Source organism: Anabas testudineus, chromosome 2, assembly GCF_900324465.2.
Source record: "Anabas testudineus chromosome 2, fAnaTes1.2, whole genome shotgun sequence".
Taxonomy (NCBI): Eukaryota; Metazoa; Chordata; class Actinopteri; order Anabantiformes; family Anabantidae; genus Anabas; species Anabas testudineus.
Window position 1 is genome coordinate 23,957,681 of NC_046611.1, and position 17,333 is coordinate 23,975,013.

General features: G+C 43.7%; 3 protein-coding genes across 4 annotated transcripts; 2 read left to right on the plus strand and 1 right to left on the minus strand.

Moving 5' to 3' along the window:
- The first annotated feature begins 226 nt into the window (after positions 1-226).
- Positions 227-2,459, plus strand: gtf3ab (general transcription factor IIIA, b). Its single transcript, XM_026363310.1, has 9 exons — positions 227-405; positions 538-632; positions 723-819; positions 913-1,001; positions 1,090-1,163; positions 1,237-1,317; positions 1,425-1,657; positions 2,056-2,109; positions 2,217-2,459. The coding sequence occupies exons 1-9, from the start codon at positions 292-294 to the stop codon at positions 2,349-2,351; spliced, it is 972 nt and encodes a 323-aa protein (XP_026219095.1). The 5' UTR covers positions 227-291; the 3' UTR covers positions 2,352-2,459.
- A 112-nt stretch (positions 2,460-2,571) lies between these two features.
- On the minus strand, positions 2,572-12,918 carry lnx2a (ligand of numb-protein X 2a). Of its 2 annotated transcripts, XM_026364367.1 has the most exons (11): positions 12,809-12,918; positions 10,066-10,624; positions 7,211-7,446; positions 6,962-7,099; positions 6,664-6,863; positions 5,957-6,367; positions 5,687-5,860; positions 5,334-5,511; positions 5,030-5,255; positions 4,493-4,651; positions 2,572-3,334 (listed from the first exon to the last, which is right to left on the minus strand). In XM_026364367.1, exons 2-11 carry the CDS (start codon positions 10,467-10,469, stop codon positions 3,199-3,201), a joined length of 2,262 nt encoding a protein of 753 aa, XP_026220152.1. In that variant the 5' UTR covers positions 10,470-10,624; positions 12,809-12,918; the 3' UTR covers positions 2,572-3,198. The 2 variants fall into 2 exon arrangements, with proteins under 2 accessions (XP_026220152.1, XP_026220153.1); XM_026364368.1 differs by lacking the exons at positions 10,066-10,624; positions 12,809-12,918 and adding an exon at positions 9,283-9,339 and having other exon boundaries at positions 7,211-7,483.
- Positions 12,919-13,422: 504 nt separating this feature from the next.
- si:ch211-140b10.6 (protein POLR1D) lies at positions 13,423-16,205 on the plus strand. The gene is made up of 3 exons (XM_026361371.1): positions 13,423-13,555; positions 14,049-14,123; positions 14,827-16,205. The coding sequence occupies exons 1-3, from the start codon at positions 13,530-13,532 to the stop codon at positions 15,167-15,169; spliced, it is 444 nt and encodes a 147-aa protein (XP_026217156.1). The 5' UTR covers positions 13,423-13,529; the 3' UTR covers positions 15,170-16,205.
- The last annotated feature ends 1,128 nt before the right edge of the window (positions 16,206-17,333 follow it).

Here is a 17,333-nt window from a genome sequence, read left to right on the forward strand (position 1 = left end):
TCCATCTTTCAGTCTGGATCACCTGCACTACAATCCTGCACTGCAGGTGCCTATTGAGCATACACAATTAAGGATTAGAAAATTGGTAAGGTTGTTGCAGTAGAAATAGCTTATAATCTTTCTATTCTTCTATTTCAGTGAGGCAGGGCACCCCCACTTTATCCTCCCATTGGTACAGTCCAATAAAATAAACTGGGCACAGCTGAGCAGGAGCTGGTAGGTTAGTGTCCTGCTGTCTTGTTACACGTTTTTGTCTGTGACCACAACACCACATCTGACATCTGATTAAAGATGGGGGAGAGGTTGCAAAGTCAAAAAAGTTATGTTTGCTCTTTTTTTGATTGTAAAGCTACGTTCAGTAAGTCATGGAAGCTTGAGGCTCATCTTTGCAAACACACGGGATTGGTAAGTGGCTCTGCACAGCTAGAAACCAAAGTGAACAAATGGAAATGCACAACCACCTATGTTAACAATCAGGGACTTGACTAATCATATCCACTGTTGTTGGGTTTATGTCAAATGATTCCTTAACTTCAGAAACCATTCTCCTGTGAGAACTGTGACAAGAGCTTTTGCACCCGTTATCAACTCACCAGACATGAGATCAGTCACAGTGGGGAAAAGCCACACAAGTAAGCCACCATATGTCCTTTTTTGAAATGGGAAGTGCTGTAGAATGTAAAGTGTTTCTCATGCAGCCTTCGACTGAACTGTAACTGCAGGTGTCTGGCTGACGGGTGCTCTGAGGCCTTTGTCACAAATGCCAGCATGAAGAACCACATGGCACGAGTGCATCACCACCAGGAGAAGCGATATCAAGTACAATACGTTTCTTGTATTCCTTTTAGCTGTGTTTTGTCATGAGTATGTAGAGATGTACTGGTTTGATTTTACTCCTACTGCTGTTCTTAGTGCACCCATCAGGGCTGTGGAAAGGATTTCAACAAGAAGAACCAACTTAAAGCCCATAAACATGACCATCAAGAGCTTCAGTCGTTTCAGTAAGTAGCTACGTATCTGGCATGAGAATAAGCAGAATAAGCACTTTGTCTGTGTTTGGCCAAATTTGAACTTTGTCTCTTCACATAGATGTTCTTTCAGTGGCTGTGCAAAGGAATTTCCCTCACATGGAAAACTGAAGCATCATGAGAAAGTACATAAAGGTTAGTAATCTGTTTTCAATTGTTCTTAATACTGTTTTTTCAAGTTAAAAACCCTTGTTACTCTCTGCTGCAGGGTACCCTTGTGAGACTGAAGAATGTTCCTTCCAGGGAAAGACATGGACAGAATATCTGAAGCACAGAAAAAAACATAAAGGTATGTCTGCAGTGCAGGGAAGGACTTCTCACCACATAGTGTTATTCAGACAAGCAGCATGTGTACACATTTATTACACTGAGTGTCTCGGTCTTCTGTGTCTGCAGGGAAGTTGCCGTGCGGAGAGTGCAAAAAGCAATTTAACAACACCCGGTTCTTGCATCAGCATGAGCTGCGTGTCCACTCTGGGGAAAAGAGGATGTTGTCATGTCCCAGAGAAGGATGTGATAAAAAGTTCACGCGTCGCTTCAACTTGGAGAGTCACATACTGGGAGACCACGAGGGCAAGAAGCCCTTTAGCTGCGCCTATGATGGCTGTGGGAAGAGCTTTGCCATGAAGGTAAAAACCAAAACTAACTTGATCAAACTAGTAACATCATGCTATTGTGATGGCTTGGATTTACTTGAAAGTTTTGAAATTTAAAATTTGTACAACAGAAAGTGAATGCAATTATTTTGTAGCATTAAACACACTTTAAAAGCCACAAGCAACGTTTTTAGTAATAATGTCAAACGTACTCAAGATAAGCTAAACCTTGCTGTATTTAAGGTCTAGCTTATGCTGACTAACTGAATGTGTTTTTTTTTTTTTTTTTTTTTCTTAATACTATACTATTATAAAAATATTATGAATACATTTGAAAATGCACACATGGCTTGATGGCACTAAGCATGAAGTTTGCATGAAGTGTTACATTGCTGTTAGTGTTGTTGGTAACCGGTCTGATTGTTAATCAGGAAAGCCTGTGGCGACATGGTGTGGTGCATGACCCTGAAAAGAAGAAACGGAAGGTAAAATGTCCTTGTCAACCTTTTTTTGTTATTTTATAATGGACATGGGAATATTCTTCCCTCTATCTTGTCTTTATATTGCATAAGGTGTCCTGTTCCCATTCCAGAAATTGCATCCTAGAAAGAAACAGCCCTGGCAAATGGCACAGCGGGTCAGGGTGACAGCTGCAGCCAATCAAGTGGACACCAACAAGCTTGCTGCAAAGCTGTGCAATACAACATTAGATGAGAACAAATCTTGAGGCTGCGTTATATAAATATCTGCTTGGGTGTGTTCGTTAATGGTGAACAACTGTATATTTCTGTTGTACTTTCTTTTTTTTGAATATAAAAATAAAGCCTCATTAATACAGCAGTCTTTATGCCTGTTTCAGTGTACAGTTATTATTAAACTGCCTCTTGCTCATATAAACCGTGTGTAAAACCAAGTAGTTTGTAGAGCCATTAATCCTTTGACAGAAATGTTTATTATACAAACAAAACGCACATTCACACATGTATAAAACTCCAGCTGACGGGACAGCTGGTTGTCATAGTGATGAGGCCTCAGGGCAGTTGAGCCCCCAGGGTGCGGCAGGGTTTCTAATAAGGCCTGAGGCTTATTCAGCTGGATACAGCGCTGGTGTTGCAGAACATCTTGATTAAAGTGATTACAGGTCATTATCCTAAATGACAGGAGGATCACAGGCTACATTATTTTAAATTTTCTATCTCTACCTGCAACGATGCATCCATCTGAATACAGCCCTGGATTTTACAACTGCCTGGTGAGGTGAATACAGTACAGATCGCCTGTTAGCAGTTGCAGTAAAATTCTTCCTGTGGGAGTGAAGACAACATGACCATATGAACACAGCAGTGTGTTTGTGAGTGCAGACTGTCGAGTGACGTGGCACAATCTGGATCAGTTCCCACCTGGTCCGGACAGACGAGGTCCTGCTGGGATCACTGCTTTTGGTCCTGTTTTAAGCCCAGTATGGAGCGATGTACAGTAGCGTGTACCAGTTCACTTTGGCCAAGGTTGTTCCCAATATAGAACATTCTGGGAGGACTCAGTGTGGTGGGCAGTCTGCTTATCATCTGGCCCGGTTATACCAGGCTGCCAGGCCACGAGACCACGGTGAGTGCAACCCGGCTGCGCTGCTCCTTCAGCATGGGCACGAGAGCAGAGTGGCTCATTCCTGCTGTTGAAAGACCATTGACTGCCACAATCATGTCACCACACCTGGAATATAAACAGGAGATGACAGTTTGGAGTAACGTGCCAAAGAACTGGAAGACTGTGTTAACAGTTTACACAGGACATATAAGAACAGGATGATGACGATAAAATTAAATGTAAACATGAATAATTATCATGAAAAGAACAAAATGATCTGTTGAATAATACACCATCATCATTTGTTTAATTAAAGAAATAAACCATCTCTAATTATTTTCCAGCTCTATGTTCCTGTCTTTACATCCATTTAGTACAGAAGAAATACATTCTTAAAAATGTGGTCAATGTATTTTCATTTTTATAACAGGCTAAATAATTCTCCACAACACCTAGGCACTGCAGTTTTGACTAACAGTAGTAAATAATGTATTTGCTGGAGGTTATTTTTACACTACTCCATTGAGTATTTATGGCAATAAGCTACACACGCACTTAGCAATATGCCAATCGTGTACTGGTATGTAGAATTAACCCACAGTAACACTATGCTCATCCTAATGAAATAGCATATCAGAAAGCAATGAGTGACTCACTGGTTTTTACACAACAATGAGGCTCTGTGACGAGTATCATGACGCCTTGGCTACACAGCTAATACTTATTACTAGGATCAGATCAGATCAGAGTTTACCTCTTTTTTTTAACTTATAACAAATGTCAGTCCTTCTGACTTCTATGTGTATAAAGATGTGGTCAAACAGAGTTAATTGTGGTTTATTGCTAGCTGCTTGCATCATGATAAGATAGTGTTGACGCAGCAAGAACAGCCACGTCTATGAAGCATAGTATGAAAATGAAGAGACAGACCATTACCCATGGACATTGTTCTACTTGAAGTCTAGATGTCTACTGTTGCTTGAATTTTTATGATTTAATATTAGCTAATTTTAATGATTAGCTGTTTCGCGTTAAATACATAGGTACAATTGATTGCATTAAATTAGAATATTTAAATAAATTGAAGCTTTCCAAACAAAAAGAAACTGAAGTAAAAATGTTTTATTTGTCTTCTTGTTCTAGGCTCTGTACGCATGACCTATCATCAAACAACTCTTATCTATCACCAACTGGAGGTCACAGATTATCTACCTGGTAATTTACCACTATATCACAGCAAATATAAGCCACAGATTGTCATGTGAAAAACAACTGATCGCTCACTTGAGGCGGCCGTCATAGTAAGCAGGTGTGCCGAGGACAATGGTCTTGATAAAGAACGCCTGGTTGCCGTGGCTCTCCTCGTATCCTCCAACGATGCTGAAGCCCCAGCTACCGGGGTGGCTCCTCCGCAGTACAATCTCATGACTACTGTGCAGGTAGCTGCAAAAAAACCAAAAACCAAAAACAAAAGACAGGAGAGCATGCTGAAGGAGAGCTCGACAATGTCTATCGTGAATTGTGAAACGTATAAAAATGAATAAAATATGTCAATAGTTTCACTGAATTTTTTTTAATTTTCTGGAATATTTTGAGAAGCATAGTTGATCAGACGGCAGAAGAGAAGAACAGTAGCTGTAATAGCAAGTGCAGAGAATATGAAGGAGAAAAATACACAATTTTAATGATCAGTTTTACATTTTTACAAAATAGCTGGAACAACCAGCAGCTTTTAACCAAATGATGTCATTATTTATGACAGAAGTACCACATCTTCATCTAGAACTACTGTTTTTCCTGAGCAGTGTTCTGTGTGCTCACCTGGGTAAACCCAGCCACATCACCCACGAGGGAGACCAATTGGCATCAAAATCACTGTCATGGGTGTGAGGCAGCAGCTCGTCATGGTCATGTTCTTCCACCATGCTGACTTCCAGCACTCGCAGCTGGACTGACGGCGAGGCAGCGCTGGCCTTCAGAGTGCCCACAGCTTCACTGTGACTCAGGTACGTCAAGTCCTGCCCATTGATACTCAGCAGGACATCACCTGAGGACAGTAGCAGGATCATTCTGTAACTTCTGACTGAACTGGCTACATTATCAACTCTTTTGGGAAACAACTCACCTCGTTTGATTCGTCCATCCCTCGACAAGCAGCCATGTGGTTGGACACTGGTCACAAAGATCGGCAGCTCCCCGCTCTTACTGCCCCTCCCTCCTGCGACAGTCATGCCCAAAGACTCATGAGGTTCCTTCTTTACAGTTATGTGTTTCTCTTTACAGCTCACGCACTGGGAAAGGTCCTGGGAACATTCACAGAGATGCAACAAACACACAGTTGAATGTCACTAAGTAACTTTTTGTGCGTGACTTGTAAAACTCAACACTTTCACATTTTAGAGACATATATGCACCTAGACACAGAACCCCATCCTGTCTTTGCAAACATACAAATGCAAATGTAAGTTTTCTCCTCACTCTGTGTGTGCTGGTGCGGGACAGATGGACGGGCACAGGACTTGGGGTAGAGCTGTGGTTAGGCAGAAAGTGATCAAGGCAGTAGAGGTCTCTGGTGGAGCTTGATTTTGGTGGTGGGGGTGGAGTTGGTTTGCTGGGTCGACCAATCAGCAGGTGGACTCGTTCTCCACTAGCCTAGGAAGTCGGAGTCAGCTCTTTAGAATCGAATCTGGAATAACATATTTTGCTTCTCGCTCAAAATATTTAAAAAAGAATCTAGCATGAATTAACCTGTATGATCTGAGCAGCCTGCTCCGGGGTGCCGTGGCGCAGATCCTGGTCGTTGACTGCTAACACTCGGTCGTTACTCCGCAGTCTGCCATCCTTTGCTGCCAGGCCTCCCTCCAACAGATCCAACACAAACACTCCTGACTCATCCGTCCTCCGTACCAGCTTGATGCCGAGCTGCTCTGTTGAGTCCCGCTTGTGTAGGGTGATTCTCAGTGTGGCTGGGCTGGATGGGGTGGCTTCTGGGGTGGAGCAGGGGGCATGGGGCATAGCTGGGGTGGAGGAGGAGGAGGGAGGGGCACGGGAGGCACAGCGACGCTCCCTCAGTACAGTTAGCTGTAAAGTGGTGCAGGGGCGTGCCAGTGTAGAGCGGGCAAAACTGTGGGGGACGTTACTGATGTCTACATTGTTCACCTAAGGAGAGAAAGAAGCCAAAAGGAAGTTGAATGTTCATTAATAGATTTTTTTTGGCCAGTGTAAACACCACAACAAGCTGCTATTGCCTCATAATGTTGCTGTGGTGGGTGTGTTAGCCAAAGGCTGCCTGTTTACATGTCCAGCAGACCCAGAGCACAGTTAACATTCATTTGGAGTTTTGTGTGTGACATCAAACAAGTAATGCTGTGAGCCAAAACCAAAACCGTGAGCTGAAAGATGCTAGAATGCTCTGTAAAGGCAACTGTGTTCCCTAAAATCACTAAGACTCTTGCCTGCAGTATCTGATCTCCGGCCAGTAGCCTCCCGTCTCGTGCAATGACCCCGTCTCGGTACACTTCCTGAATCACAATGTTGATGAGCGGCGTCTCGTTTCCCCCGACGATGCTGATGCCCAGCTCAATATATGGGTTGGCCCGGTGAACCTCTATGGCAGTTATCTCTCCTTCAGGAAGAGAAGGCAACTTCACACAACCTAATGGACACACAAATCACATTAGACAAATAATATGCGATATTTGATATCTCATATCTTCTCGATCTGGTCCTATGATGGAAGAAGTGAGGTCATACCCTCTTCAGCAGAGAGAGGCGGGGACTCAGGGCAGTCCCAGCCAGAAGATGTAGAGCTGAAAGAGCGGAGGAGATGGATGCAGGGATTACTCAAGGGCCGCTTCACCCTGGGGACCACGCACTCCAACCCTACTACACCTAAAGACAGAAGGACATGAAGAGATGATTAACACTGCAAATGTGCCTTATTAGACTTTTCATTAACATCTAAATCTCTTCTTGTAGGACAACACCGGTGGATAGACTCACTGTCCTCCTCTGTGCTCTCCTCAAAGGCAGGGTTATCAAGGCCGGCATCATCTGTCCATACGGGTCCATTGCTGCAGACATTATTAGGTCCAGAAGGTGGGGAGGGCGTGCGGTCCCTCAGGTCTGTCTGTGGGGAGTGCGGAGACCTGGGAGGGCTGGTCACCATCGCTCGTTCGTCCCCACTCTCGCATCTCGGACCATCCACGCTCGTCTGCTGACACCGCATCCCAGGACACCTTTCACCAAGCAACAGGCGTCAGTTTGTTAGTCCATCTGACGTGTAAAGAAAATCAAGTTCAGCATCAGTTCATTTAATGTGACGTAATTGATCTCATTTGGGAATTTCCAACTTTGTTTGTCCCCTCCACAGAGTCATGTGCAGCTGGGAGGGATTCGATGGGTAAAGTAAAAAAGTCGTTTTTTAGGAAAGGAGGTCCCAACTGAATCAGTGACACTGATCTGTCACTGTTCAGAGAAAAAATACCAGAGAACATTGCTGCATATGCCTTTTTGGGTTCTTTGATGTAGGGCAGCACTAAAGGTTATGTAAGTGCATGAGGGAACATTTGTAAAGCCATAAACGTATGTGTGCATTTCTCTGACCGTGTGCACACTGTGTGTAATACATCTATATGCTGCACATGTGAGACATGAACAATACATTTTGTATTGTAGGTTAATAGAAAATGGATAAAACTAGAGTTTTTTTTACATGTTTTAATAAAACCTACAAACCTCCTGTGTCCTCCAGGATCATAAAAACACACACTCAACAACTGGTGTTGTATCAATTTGTGGCCTATTGTTATTTTAATCTCAATCTGCACTCTGCACTGAACTCTGTTCGTCTGATGTCCACTGTCCTGTCCCTGATCTTCACCATAAACAATGTTGACAAAGTCACACAGCGACAGCAGGCTCTTGGCACTTGTTACTATCTTAGACCTAAGTCTGCAGGACAGAGGAGCAGCGAGCCACGTGGGCCGGAGATTTAATCTTTACTAAAGAATGTCTTGTCGGTTTTCACTGTGACCTTGTTAGATTTATCTTAAACCGTGTTTTGTTGTGTATTTTGTTGTGTAACCAAAGTTGACCTGTATCCCTCCACTGATTCATTCAAAGGCCTAAACAAGGAGACTGTCAGCAATAAGTATAGATAGATAGACTGGTCTATAACTATGTACCTTAAGGTGACTAACTATGGTATGAAACTGCGGCTCCTCCACACTTTGTCCGGCTCCTATGTATTAGTCATTATGAAGTTACAGTAAGAAGCTACTGAACTTACCAGTCAAGTAGAAATAATTGGTCTTCCAAATGGTTAGAGGGGCGAGCATCACTAAACCTTGAGAAGGTTAATGAGTCTTGGTCAGAAAGGTATGATATACTGTACATATTTCTGCTAAAAAACAGTAAAAAAGTTAAATACTATAGCTTTATTTAGACAGATATTACTGCGTCACAGAGTAGGTTAACAGACCTTATCTATACTCATGCGGCTTTTGCGCTATATTTTACCATTCACCCGTAAGTGTCAGTCGTTGGTGGACGTCTTTCAGCAAAAGTTGTATGGTCTTGCTTTAAAGGCATCAAATCGGCAGTCTACTACAGCGCGTCCTGTATAAACAGCTGACTAAGAAAAGCCTTTATCAGCCTGTTAGTAAAAGCTTGTCAGTGTGAGCTTGTTAAGGAAAATCTCCTCAACTTAAATGAGGTGGTCACTGGATAACCACTCAATAAGCAAGTGTCAAAACACCAGAGGGAGGGTGCCTGGCCGAATTCAATCATGTAAATATATGACAGACAAATAGTTCCTTTATATCCTTTTATATCTATGTTTTTACATATTTACAACATGTTCTGTCCTGATATTTCTCTAGAATATAGAAAAAATCTCTATGACGTACAATCTACAGACACACACACTGTCTCAGGTTTATGTGTAAGAGAAGAAGAAAGAGAGAGCAAGAAAGAGGCAGAAAGAAGGAAAGACAGTGGATCTGAGTGAGATTAAGGTGCCATTTTGCCATCCCATGTCCCGCTGACCTCACATCCCACTGTTTTTGACTCACCACAGGCCAGGGTTGCCCTTGGCTGTCTCACAGAAGAAATGGTTGAAAAGATCTCTGGTGTTGAAGTTGCTCAGCATGATTGCAGAATGAGAACATGGAGCTCCTGGTCAGCCAACCCATGACTGTGGAAGGGAATCACTAATCCCCCGTCACATGACCTACAGCCCAATAATCCCTTCAGGGTCTCACAGCACCTGGTCCAAATGGGCCACAAGCCAAAGCGTGTGGACGGGGGAAACATTTAAAGTTAAGGATGGTGGGGATAGTCTAACTGATCTGGACTAAGATTAATGATATTTCCAAATACTGCAAGCCAGTCAAGATGTGTGGGTTTTTAAAAGTTATGTGACGCTATCTAGAGTTGCAACTAACTGCCTTATTATTGATTAACCTACTTACTTAGATTCTCCATTTACAAAACAAATGGTTTGGCCTATAAGAAGTCAGAAAATTGATTAAACTGTCTGTTCTAATTTCCCAGATCCAAGTCTGAAAACAGCTTGTTGCGTCTCACCAGCCGTTTAAAACCCCAAAGTATTATGTTTACAACTACTGAGGAAAAAGCAAACCAGCAAACATTCCCACCTGCAAACTTAAAAATGCTAAATGCCTTATGCCTAAAAGGTTACGGTAATGATTACCAACTAACTGGTGTTTTCACAGTAAAGCTGCATTACATGAATAAAGCTTAGGAGAACATCTACAGTATATGTCATACATAGAGTTTGACCTCTGTTTGCTCACATCTTTCACTTTCATGCAAGTATACATAAACTTTATTACCTGTGTTTGAGATGTGCCTCCAGGTCACATCGTGGCATGCTGAGGGAGCAAACTGGGGTCAAAGGACAGGACACAGACAGCTTGTCCAGCAGCTTGTGAACCAGTATGCTGGATCTGCGGCACGCCTGTAGCTGTAGGCGTGTCCTGTCCAGTGGGCAGAAGTCCCTCTCCTGGAGGAAGCTACGCAGGCAGCGGGCGCAGAAGGTGTGTCCGCATGGTGTGTCGAGAGGCTGCACAAGCGGCTGCAGGCAGATGTGGCACACCAAGTCGTCGTCTACTTCCAAACGATAGTTGTAGAGGTGGTTCTCCCAGCTGCGATGGATCTGTCCACATTCAGGACACAGAGCCTCCAGCGGTGGCTCCACTGGCCCGGCTACACTCACCTCGCAGCCTGGGCTGCCCATCTCCACTTCTTCACTACAACGCAGCTTTGGCACAAATGACTCCAGAGGGGCAGCAGTGGTGGGAAGGGGCACACACACTCCTATCCCATAAGCTTCAGAGGATGAATAGGTTACAGAGAGGACAGATGCCCCCCAGTGGCTGATGGCACATCACCCTGCAGGTCAAAGGGCACAGCAAGGGGGTTAAACAGCTGTTTCAGAAAAACAACAAGTGTCTGATTATGTGCTTGTGCATTTATTCATGTGGCAAATGCTTTGTGCACGTGAGCCCACGTGCCTGCATGAGACCGCAAGTGGCACTGCGTGTGTGTGTGTGTGTGTGTGTGTCAGTGAGTGTGCTGAGATTATGTATTTCTGCTCCTGTGCTCTAATCTGGCCGTATAATCTCTCTTTTGCTCTCGCCTGCTGCAATCTTCCAATTCCACAGAGAGGGAATTATATGGGATTGAGGCAGAGAGAGGACACAGATCACAGCAAGTGGGATTGGGAAGGCAACAGAGTGGGACAGTAGTGCCAGCGAGAGGTAGAAAGGACCAGGGACCCAGCACAGGAGAAAAGAAAGCAATAGGAAGTGGGGTGGAAGAGATTAATGAGATGTAAAATCTGAAAGAGGCACCGAACAGGAAAAAATGAGACAGAAGAGACAATGGAAGAGAATAAACAGGGAGTAAAGCCTATGAAAGCGATAAAAAGGAAGGACACAAGAAAACAGCAGCAATTCTTTAAACATTTCCCACAGCGAACTTGATATTTTTGGATCGGCCCATGTACGGTGGAGGCACTCAGTCTCCTCTGCAACAGAAAGAGAACACGCCTAAAGCAAAGTCTTGAAATATAGCACTCCACCACGTGGAGCCATGCAGAGTGTGTTCCCAGAGCCGATGCACTTGTATGAACTCATCATTTGCACAATCTTTAACTTCCAATGGCATTCAGACCTTCAGCCGCTCCATTAACAGGGCCCCTGTCAGCCTGCTGCTACCAGTGAACAGCAGAGGGCGTGCCTCAGCACACAGCAGGCCAAGACAGAGTAACTACCTGCCTCTGTTCCAGCCAGAGTCTGCTCCTGTCTCCATGACGACCTGGAGCCTGTTCTGTTCAGTGGGGCTTGACATTCAGAGTGTAGTCAGAGAAGGATGCAGAGGAGCCACACAACAGATGCACTTCTCTCAGCAGGATGCTCTGCTCCTTCTTGGTACAGCCTGAAAGCTTGTCACACAGCGCAGACGATCATTAGAGCCACCCTTTTTTGTAGCTTTCTTGCTGTTTTTTTTTTTTTTTTCTTCGTCTCGTCTCCATGGCTACCAATTTCTGTGACAACCTGTCTCTTGTCTCCTTGGCTACCGGACTGGTAGTTACTTATTTCTGCCTCCTTTAAGTACGTGCTCCTGTCTGTGTGTGACTGGCTGCGTCTGTCTCTATCCCGCAGCTGGACATGAATTAATCATAAGGACACAAGGCTTCTCTGTTCGTATAACAAAGCTGTGACATCACCACATCTCACACACACAGACACTTACATCATGCACAAGAGCTTTTTAGGTAACAGATTTTGCAAAGAGTCTTCAGGTTTTCACTGTGGCAGCAGTTTACAGCACCTACTATGAAAAGCACTTAAATCTATTTTAAACATAGTTGCACTCTGTAGCAACAGATTCCTTTACACAAGTCACATGAAGACTGGCAGATGCTTGTAAAATATCTCTCTTTTAATCCCACTATGTGTGTGTGTATCGGTGTGAGAGTCCAAGGCCATGCTGTTATTTTCCATTGCACTGCTTTCTAGATTAATAAATAACAGTCTGTGCTCATTTTTCATAGTTGACAATCTAATCCAAGCCATGGACCACCTCGATTTTAGGAACGACATTTCATAACAAATAAGGTGCGATGACGTTTTTGGCCACATACTTCCCATCTCAGGTTCTGACGGCTTAGCCTACATTTTCATGAAACCTTATCTCGTCATCTCTTAACTTAAAAATCCAGCAAGGGCTGGGAGCCACTTCATAAAACTGGCCTGCTGCTGGTCTGCAAGGTCTGTTGCAATAACCTGCTTTTCCTAACAGTCAGACAGACATGCCACAATATCTGACACTGAATTCATTAAAAAAGGCAATGTTTTCCATTATCATAGTCCTAGCTGCAGTGTCATGATCTAGCATCCCGTAGGCATTTGACTAGACAAGAGCATTTTAATCATTGCCCCTATCTGACTCCATCCCACCCTCCACAAGGGGAAAAGCTATGACAGACAACTATGGCAATATCAATGCAAACCCAGCCACACACTGGCACCGTTCTTGCAGACAGTGAATAGATGCAGATGTAATTATTACCTTTTCTGGCTGCTCCTTCGCGCCGCGCACTCCAGCCCCAAAAAGGGGGGACGATTATTAGCTGCGGTACCTCAATCAGGTATTCACCGCAAAGGACCGTTCCGCAAACCCGCACGAAAACGCCCCCGTGCCTTTGGCGGAATAGAGCCCGCCCACTGCTGTCAGTCAATGGGGCGGGGCGGGGCCAGGGCCTGTCAATTAGGAGCAGGAAAAGGGGTGGCCTTCTCACAGCCTGCTCAAAAAATCTTATTTTCTTTCTTTTTTGGACTCTTGGATGCTTCTTTAAACTGCTATGATATGAATTTAACAGAAGAGGGGGGAAGAGGAGTATTCACATACGTTTTCAGTTGTCAAATTGCTGATTGGAACTCAAAGTCATAGTTTCTTTTTAATCAAATATTAGTACAATGCTGATTTTCTCCTTCCCACTTTATTTGCTTTAATAAACAATATGCAAATACACTAAATTTAAAGTCAAGGTGTGACGTGAAGGTTAATGCATTTGAACACATTTAATCTGTATTTTGGTTTGTCCTTGTGTCACGGATTTCACTAAAAAAAAAAAAACAATCAGGCATCGTCAGGGATGCCAAAACCTCCGGGTCCACGGTTGAAGGACCTCACAGCGAAGTAAACAAAAAAAGTTGTTCTGTTAATTCATCCGTATTCACCGACATTACCTTAATTAATTTTGTTGTAAATTATAATTTATCGCAATACGATGGCGGGGGATGATGAATTGGAAAAGTAAGTGACTATTTTACTGTCTTTCCTCAGTCATTTGACAATGATGATCCAGCTCTTTGGACTCTTTCTAGCTAGTGTTGCTCTAACACCGTAACACCCATCCGTCTGTGGGACGGATATTTTTGCTTGACAGCTGTTGTGTTTTGTTGTAAGATGAGTGTGTGTATTGGTTGTGAGGAAACCCTGTCACGATAAAAGATACCATCAGCTGTCGGCGCTGTATGGTTAAAGGTCGGCTAAATCAGTGAGTGTCTTTACTGAGACTGAGCTGATTCAGCAGCTCGGGTCAAACGGGGACACCGCCGCTGTCCCTCCTTCACTCACTAATGATTCACTTCTCCTCTAGCTCTCTGTATCACCCTGTTTTCTGTCTCTTAATTAAATTATTCTTCCGTTGGCTCCCCCCTTGAGAGTTTGTGTCGTCCCTGTCCTCAGCCCCTTCTCATTTCATCTCCTTCACATGACTCACTTTTTTTTTGATGTATCCGTCTAGACGTGCGATCGAGGAGCTCCTCAAAGAGACTGACCGGGCTCGGGTGAGAGCAGAGACCATGGGCCCTGCGGGATGGTGAGCACTGTGTTTGACATGCCATCTGGATCATCCTGCAGACAGCTGACATTTGTGGACACTGAACTGCTACTTATCTGCTTTATTCGCACTGGGGCAGTTTTGATTCTTGCAGAGCCACGTTTTGGTGTGTTTAGACTGAACTTCCAGTTCCTGTGCCATATTTTCAAGCTGTTTGATTATTTAGACTCCAGTGACAAATTGTGGTCACAGAAACGTATTTGCAAAATAACAAACAAAAACAGCAACCATTACTCCAGTTAATATGTGTTTTGAACTACTGTGTCAGTGCGGTATGATATAAACGTCTTTGACTTTGGAAAAACAACAACTGCTTTACAGATTAAAGTATTAGATTATACAATTGATTATTGTATATCTTATCTTATCTTATCTTATCTTATCTTATCTTATCTTTTATTACTGTAATCGCATAAAAACACAGAGGAGATCAGATACAAGGCCAGCACATGCAAGATCAGATAAAATAATATATAAGAAGACATGACACTGTTAATAAAACCGCTGAATACCCGGTTGGACAAAGATTTAAATACATCAGTGGATATGGATGATCTAACAAATAATGACAAACTAGTTCACTATTTGGGCACAATAAGGGAAATGATTCCCTTAGAGGGAAGAGTCTCTGTGCAGTGGCGTATTCACACCTGAAACCTTTGTCTGTTGTCTCCTCTGTCAGGTTGAAGTGTCCCCTACGAACCACCAACAAGCGCTTCCTCCTCAACACTCTGCGCTCCAGCGGCCTTCAGAGGAGCATCACCGAGCCCAGAGCCTCACACTCCACCACAAGAGGGCGCCTGAGGAGCGAGTCCCAGGACAGAAACCGCGACCGCAGCAGAACACCTCCCAGAGATCACAGGACTGGAGACCACTCAGACCACAAACGTCATCACAGCCACAATAACAAAGATAAAAAACAGGACAGAGACAAAGAAAGGAACAGACACAGAGACAACAAACACTGGAGACGCGGGGAAGACGGACAGGACAGAGACAAAAACAGACACAGACTAAATGAATAAAGACGCCACTCCTTGTCCAGGGAGCACAGAGGTGGACATTCCTGAAACTGCTCTCTGATCAGCTAAAGTACCTCAAAGAGCTGCTGTCAGGCTGCAAGACCAGCCCTGTTCACCTGGCATGCTATAGGAGTCCATTAAACCTTTTTATTTCTGCTGATAAAAAGACAGTTTTCCCACACACACAGAGTCAGTTTGGATCACTGTCTTCTGTTAATTAATTAACTGTGAACGTTTGAGCATTAACTCATTTTCTACTTTTATTAATTAAGCGCCCATTAGCCCAGATAAATAGATGTAATGTGTTTTCGTTTCTAATTTTCCACTCAAATCTGATTAATTGACGAGAAGCTTAAACTATAAAACCTTTAGCAGCTTTTTGCCCTCCCCTCTCACATGACTCATGGTTTTGTATGAGCACAGGAGCTCTGATTTCAATTATAATGTCCTAACCATTCTTCTGTCATTATTCACTGCTCATAATGTTTACATAAGCCACAGCTGCTGTCGCCACTGGGTAAGCACATTTTATCGTGTGTCTAACTTTTTGGCATGTATACACCGGCAATCAGATACGCTTTTGTTTGTCAAAGGAGAAAAAAAAAAAACTTTTTCTGACCCTCCTACTTGTCTCTGCGTCCTCGAATACGTTGTCTGCATCAATAGTAGGCTGCATCAGAAACAACAACAACAATAATAATAATGATACTAACACAGTGACTAAACTCGTATACAGGGCTACAGCATTTCCACGTGTTTTTAGCAGGGTTTTTTTTTTTAGGGTTTTCTAGGACAACAGATGGACATTTGTTCAAGCGTTAAAAGTGTTGTAATGCTCTTTATATCTTTCCTATCCATTTGGCCTGACTCCATGTGTTGAAGCTTATTCTTTTTATTGTTGAACACCCGGAGCGTTTTATAAGCGTGGCAACTGTCACTCTCTTTGGCCACGATTACCCACAGGTCTATTACAACAAATTTAACCTTCATGACTCCTCGCTTATGCCATTATACGCATAAAAAAAAAAAAAAAAAAAGAGAAAGAAATAATCTGCGTGGAGACGCGGGTAAAATGCGTTAAACACCCCTCATGCTTCATGAATCACAGTGTCTATATCCACTGTAGTGGAGAATAGCTTCGGTTAACTGTTTCCTTCCTCTTTGAAACAATGATCAAATATAAACACCATTAAGCCATAGTGCAGAGGGTGATTTGTATAGAATTGGTTTACTCGAATTTTATTGCATCGCTGAGTGCCCCATTAAGATACCGAGGAAAGAGCCATAACTGCTTGTGAAGAAGTCAAAACAAATAGTCCTTTGATACACGCGATCGAGGTAAAAGCCCCGTCGCCCTGTACGTTTAACATGAGAATAGATGCACTGCACTTATCTTATAGGGGAGGCTCGAAACGGTGCGTACAGGTGCAGGTGAGTGTGGAGACGAGCACCACGCGCACGCACGTTAATTGAGTTGCGCAGGTCACTCCAGGCTAATTAGTTTACCACGAGAGCTGCTGTTTAATGGGGCGAACACACTCGCTGAAGGCTAATGGCCGGCAAACACGGCGAGAGTGCAGCAGCTCCGCGTTTGTTATCGCCAAGGGCCCTTCGTGCAGGGACGGTGGGCCCAAGCGCGCTAAATGGTGTTAAATGATGCATTTACAGAAGTGTAATGGATACATTTTAACAGTCAGAAAGGTGCAGCCCGTTTCAAAAAAATAGGTTATGGAAATAGGTCTGATGTTTGAGCTTTTCTCTCGAGTTTCCAAGACAACTGTCTCTCCATCCAGGCCTCTTATCTGACAGGTCAACCAATGTTTGCGCCCATACATATCGATTTATCAGTCGCAAAGTGGAGACAGAGATACATCTGTATGGCTCGTCGATGGCTACAGCGTTTGAGAACAACCCTTCTTGTCCCACATGAGAAAAAAAAACAACCTTTTCTCATTTACCCCTCTCGTTGTGTGGCGGCAGGGTCCCACACATCCACCTGTCTGTCACTGCTGTAGCGGCAAACACAGCTGGGTGCCGGGTCGCCTAAGCGTTGCGGTATTTACAGAGTGGCATTGATTTACGCGCTGACGGCCGTCCTGTTCAGTTTACTGAAAAAATCCCCCGAGCTACACAATATCCTGGAAACTAAGGGGGCTACAGGTCTGGC

Bases quoted from the DNA above. Each gene is read 5' to 3' on its own strand.
- gtf3ab (XM_026363310.1), top strand. From the start codon at position 292: ATGGGGGAGAGGTTGCAAAGTCAAAAAAGTTATGTTTGCTCTTTTTTT. The intron at 820-912 runs GTACAATACGTT...TGCTGTTCTTAG, and splicing joins ACCAGGAGAAGCGATATCAA to TGCACCCATCAGGGCTGTGG. The intron at 2,110-2,216 runs GTAAAATGTCCT...TTCCCATTCCAG, and splicing joins CTGAAAAGAAGAAACGGAAG to AAATTGCATCCTAGAAAGAA.
- lnx2a (XM_026364367.1), bottom strand. From the start codon at position 10,469: ATGGGCAGCCCAGGCTGCGAGGTGAGTGTAGCCGGGCCAGTGGAGCCA. The intron at 5,512-5,686 runs GTGAGGAGAAAA...GAATGTTCCCAG, and splicing joins CCCGCACCAGCACACACAGA to GACCTTTCCCAGTGCGTGAG. The intron at 3,335-4,492 runs GTGAGCGATCAG...TTTATATTCCAG, and splicing joins TACTATGACGGCCGCCTCAA to GTGTGGTGACATGATTGTGG.
- si:ch211-140b10.6 (XM_026361371.1), top strand. From the start codon at position 13,530: ATGGCGGGGGATGATGAATTGGAAAA. The intron at 13,556-14,048 runs GTAAGTGACTAT...GTATCCGTCTAG, and splicing joins GGGGATGATGAATTGGAAAA to ACGTGCGATCGAGGAGCTCC. The intron at 14,124-14,826 runs GTGAGCACTGTG...CTCCTCTGTCAG, and splicing joins ACCATGGGCCCTGCGGGATG to GTTGAAGTGTCCCCTACGAA.